The 5,182-nt window shown below is 40.9% G+C and overlaps 1 protein-coding gene across 6 annotated transcripts in view; it reads left to right on the forward strand.

Moving 5' to 3' along the window:
- The window catches only part of actn4 (actinin, alpha 4), a 63,843-nt gene extending 61,685 nt beyond the window's left edge, over nucleotides 1-2,158 (forward strand). For all 6 annotated transcript variants that reach the window (XM_087851320.1, XM_087851319.1, XM_087851321.1 and 3 more), the window contains one exon: nucleotides 164-2,158. In XM_087851320.1, coding sequence (XP_087707446.1) covers nucleotides 164-322 — 159 coding nt within the window. In that variant the 3' untranslated portion in view covers nucleotides 323-2,158. The remainder of the gene's footprint in view (nucleotides 1-163) is intronic.
- Nucleotides 2,159-5,182: the final 3,024 nt, after the last annotated feature.

A 5,182-nucleotide genomic window follows, 5' to 3' on the forward strand; every position in this document is an offset into this window, starting at 1 on the left:
ATGATCCATCAAACACGAGTTTGGAACTAAATAATGATATTCAGTCAATAATACGATCCTCTGTTGTCTTAGAAGATCAATAACATAACAGTTTTTCGTCTCTATTAAGCCGTGTGTCATTTAGTGCTTTAGCAGTGAACTCTTTGCTTCCTGTTTCCACCAGAACTACATCACAGCTGACGAGCTGAGGCGGGAGCTCCCTCCAGACCAGGCGGAGTACTGCATCGCCCGCATGGCACCCTACACGGGGCCCGACGCTGTCCCCGGAGCCCTCGACTACATGTCCTTCTCCACCGCCCTGTATGGAGAGAGCGACCTGTAGAGGAGGCGAGACGAGGAGGAGGGCTGGACAGATGAGGGGAGGGAGAGGGAGGTAGAGGAGACGCCGTGAGTCGAGCGCTGGGAAGAATTTTGAGTGGTGGTCACGATGTGCCCCCGCGAGTGCCGGTTTAGAAATCGTTAAGAGCTTGCTGATTGAGCTGTAGTTCTCGTGGTTTGGCCTCCGGCCCCACTGTCGCAGAAGGATGTTCAGCATCATTGTCATAAAGGTTTATTTGAACGGGCACATCTGGGGGCGTCTGTGGGACGGGGGGCAGAGTTGCTCTGTAGTGCGGGTCCTTAGCTTCACCCTCTCTGCCTTCATGGGGTTTAAACAGGGGGAGGGACGGGGGGTTAGGATTATGGGGGGGCACAAGCTAATCTGATACTTATGCTAATTTTTGTTTATTTTATTATAATTTTTCTTCTTTTTGCCGGGCGGGGGTCCAGGGCGTGTGGGGGGGTGGGGTTTGATGTGGCGACTGGCAAGTTTTGTGTATTAGATCCTGGAGAGATTTATGCTGCGGGGTCAGGGGTCAGAAGGGTGGGATGGAGGAGTTGACCAACCAGAGATAAAATGACCTATTTACCCATAATTCCCACGTTGCTGGATAAGGTGACCTGTCTAACCTCAGCTCTTTTCCTCTTCCTGTCTGCGTTTCTTTTTTTTTTCCTCTTTTTTTTCTTTCTCATTCGTTTTCTGGACCAGGTGGGTGGTGGGAGGTGGGGGTGGGCGGGGCTTAGCGCTGTACATACTTATTTTTTCAGTCTGAAGAATGACACACAGCCGTTGAGAGTAATCAACCGCAGGCCTTTCAGTAGGGCAAAGTAGACGTTTATTATTAAAAAGATAATAAAGAAAATGAAACAAGAAAACAGAGAAATTTAAAAGCAGTTTCACCAGTGGATAGGTTTGAGCTTCCAGAAGTCTTTTCTTCAGGTTTTATATTTTAATTTTGGCCAAACTAACCATGGAAAAGTTGACCTAAAGGCCTTCTCCTGTATTAAATCCATGATGAGCAACAGCATAATAATTACAAATATCTGCTTCTGTGAAATGATTCCTCTGTTAGGCATCGGGTGCTTGTTTAAGTACGAAAACCACACATTTATATAAAAGTTTAGACTGTATTAGTCAAAGTTAGTCGAGTTTCATCTGCCTGACATACATACGCGGGATGTCACGGATCCGTTTGATTGGCCGAATGAAGGTTCGTGAGGGGGAAGGTGAAAGTATTTAATAGATAAGCGTGCCTGTTGGTGGCTACAGCCCTGTTCCCTCCTCTATCTCTCTCCCCCTCACTTTCTCCCCCCTCCTTCCCCTCACTTGTCTCTGAAGAGAAGGAAGAAAAATCACTGCTAAGGAAGGAGGGAGGGGAACGTTTGGGGAGTCTCTGTGTAAACATTCCATTGTACGCAAAACGGAAAAAAAACTTTTTAAAAAAAGGAAAATTGTTATGTAAAAGAACTATGCAATCATATTGTGCGCTCAATATCTGGGGAAAGCTGTGGTCATCAAACCAGGTCCCGCCTGAGTTTCCTGTCAAAATTAAACGGAGGACAAGTGATTTCTCCCGTCTTCGTGGGAGAGGAGGGGGAGCAGACGGGAAGGAAGCGGGAAGAGAAGACTCGGACCAAAAGCTTGTTTCTCTTTTTCATTCTCTTTTTTTCCCTGCGAGGTTGTAAAGAAATGAACTCTGGAATTGTGATTTTGTTTTTTTCCTTTTTTGTACTCTTTAATATCAAACCTTATCTGCTGTACTGGAAACTGCAACGCCTTCTGTCTCTAATGATAAGTGAGTTTCACAAAGCACACATAAAAAGTTTCCTTACAAAAATACCTGCGACTGTCTTCATGTCTCGTTCTTGTGCGTGTCTGTTTTTAAACTAGGTTTAAACTTTAACTGTAAAAAGGAAACAAATCTCCAGCTTTGTGATCATCTTTGGTTCACTGTAGCGTTACCAAAGTCATTTAAGCAAATGTAAACACACTAAAATGGGTCTTTAGTAACATCTTTTACACTCAGAGTGATTAAGGCATGCTGTGGTTACTGCAGCAGCTTTTGTTTGCTGACTAATTTGAAGGAAACATCATCATCCAGCACAACTGGGCTTATCCAGGTGACTTTCTTTAAGTCCACAGGAAATGTCCACTTAACCCTCAAAATGACCGCGATAAGTTAGCCAGCGGGATTGTTTATGAGCGTTCATGAATTACTGAGAACCTGCAGTCAATGCAAAAGATTGCAGAGGTGGAACATTTAAACAGTGTTGGTCAAGTTACTTGAAAAAAGTAATCAGTAACTAATTACTGATTACCTCCCCCAAAAAGTAATCCCATTACTGATTACTTATTTTCAAAAGTAATTAATTACTTAGTTACTTTTTAAAAACACGATTTACAACCTGAATAGGTGATAAAGTGATAGATCTTTCAGCCCAATTCTACTTTTTCTGCATAATCATCATACAAAATGTAATCAAATGGAAAAGTCTCTTTTTAAAACTTGTTTTATTAGTTTTAATCTTTTAACTTTATGCATCAAGCAAACATTTAATTATCTGCAACATTCTCTGACTGGAAGAAATTTGTTTAACATTTAAACCTATTTTCTGCACATTCCAGCACATAAAATAAAATATTTTTTGTGTTTACACTCAGTCTTTCAAATAGATGCAAGTAAAACACAGCAGAAAATAAATAAAGTCAAAGACTAGCGGTCCTGTTGCTCTATTTTCACCTGTAAAGCAGGAGTGGGGTAGGCGGAGGGTTACCCTGGTGCAGGTGTGCAGCGGTCAGTGGAAGAATCCGCGAGTTTCTCTGTGAGTTTCCCATTACGTCGTAGCTACTCGGTGCTTGTTTGGAAGTTTAGGGGTTTTTTCGCTGTAAAAAGAAGTTTTCTTCCCACGCACAACGGACACTAATGTTTTTGTCACTTTTTATGGAATCAAACTCAAAGTAAGGTCAGTACTTCCACGCTTTAAACGCTGCACGCTCATACTCTCTCTGCACTCGATATATGATCCATTGTTGATCTGCACACAGCTGTTGTCACGAACGTCGCACTCGCTTACGTCACTGTCATGAGACATTCTCGCAAAAAATCACGGTTTTAGTAACGCAGTAACGCAGCGTTCCTACGGGAAAGTAACGGTAATCTAATTACCGTTTTTGCAATAGTAATCCCTTACTTTACTCGTTACTTGAAAAAAGTACTGTAACTCGTTACAAGTAACGCGTTACTGCCCATCTCTGCATTTAAATCACATTAAATCTTGTAATTACAAAATATAAACCCCGAATTTCACATGTACATTAACTTCCCATTATCCTCACCAAGAGGCCAATAAAAAATACAAAACTCTGAAAGTTGAAGACTAAAACATTCATGATCGTATACACTTTAAAACTTTACTGGTGAACGTCATAAAGTTCTCATAAATGCATTACTCTGTCTGCATGTGCTGACTCTGCAGAGAGAATATTTAATGAGAGGTGACATGAAAGTAACCGAACGGCAGACAGCCACACTGCTAGGTGGTGAGAATTACAATAAAATATAAATTATAGTCATGTGTACAGTTTAAGACACGTGAAGTGCTATTACATGATTCCCAATACGTTCAGCCAAGCAGCCAGTGAGGCTTTCTAATATAAATACGGAGTTGATACCATTTAAATCATGCTCGGCCTGCACAGGGATTTTTGTGGGCTAAAGGAAATATTGGTACACGTGATCCTCTGTGCCAGTAGCGCTCACTGAAGGGAGACAAATGAAAGGAAAAAGAAACCCACAGCACAGAGGCATGGAGCTCCATTCTTCCAAAACACCAATAATTTGGTGTTTTGGGTGCTGAGAGCACAATTTAACATGTCGGTGCGCAATTTATCAGGTGTTCAGACAGGTAAGAGAACGGATCATAGGATAAAGGAGATCACTCAGAAACTGATTTTATATAGTTGTTTCATTAAACAATGTTTGTTCTTCTTAAAGCTCAGTGATCTATGATTGTGTTACTATTTTTAACATTTTCACTTACGGAAGTTTTTTTTTCCTGCTTGTGAAGTTTTTCCATTTAGTGAATTCCTCTAAGCTCAAATTCATAACTATCTTTATATTTAATGTTAGAAGTGCAAATCTTTTTACTGCCTCCAAAAGATGACAATCTGACAAAGTTAAAAAAGTAATAAAATCAGTTAATTTAAAGTACCGATCACAAGCTACTTGTTGATTTCAGTGCACGTCCCAATTAGTGCACTGAAACACGGGCGTCCCACGAGTATGTTTCCTTTCAATACTTTAAGTATATATTGATGCTGAATCTTTTGTAAAAGGAGGATATACAGGATTGTAAGTTAACTTAGGAAGAAATCTTTCTTTCACCACTTTGTAGACCACTCTACCATTTCAATAATACATCTGTATGAGGGCACAGGGCTACACGGGAGATGAGAATCATACATAGCACAAAAGTTTCTAATAAAATATTTTAATCTAATTTAATTTTAATTTATTCATTTTAAATGCTGAAAATACCCCAGATCCCTTAACTTTAGAGGGGGTTTGGGTTTTTCCTTTAATTTGTCTCTCCTTCGTAAACACAGATGTTCATGCAGTTGTAAAAATAAACACGTTTCTTTTGTTTATTTGAGTTTAAATTGCTTTCTTGAGCTTTCAGAAGTGGATCCAGGTGTTGTGAGAGACTGGACTGGATTTACAAGCGTGTAAGTTTCAGAGAGCTTTGTGCTTCACCCTTTGGATTGCGTTAGCTTTTTTGGCACGAGGAGAGCGGAAATGGGCAGTACACTTTGGGAAGCAGAGGGTCTAATGTGCGCGTGCTGAGCCACACTCCTCGGAGGAGC

Source organism: Neolamprologus brichardi, chromosome 14, assembly GCF_056152115.1.
Source record: "Neolamprologus brichardi isolate AB-2024 chromosome 14, ASM5615211v1, whole genome shotgun sequence".
In the NCBI taxonomy this organism is placed as follows: Eukaryota; Metazoa; Chordata; class Actinopteri; order Cichliformes; family Cichlidae; genus Neolamprologus; species Neolamprologus brichardi.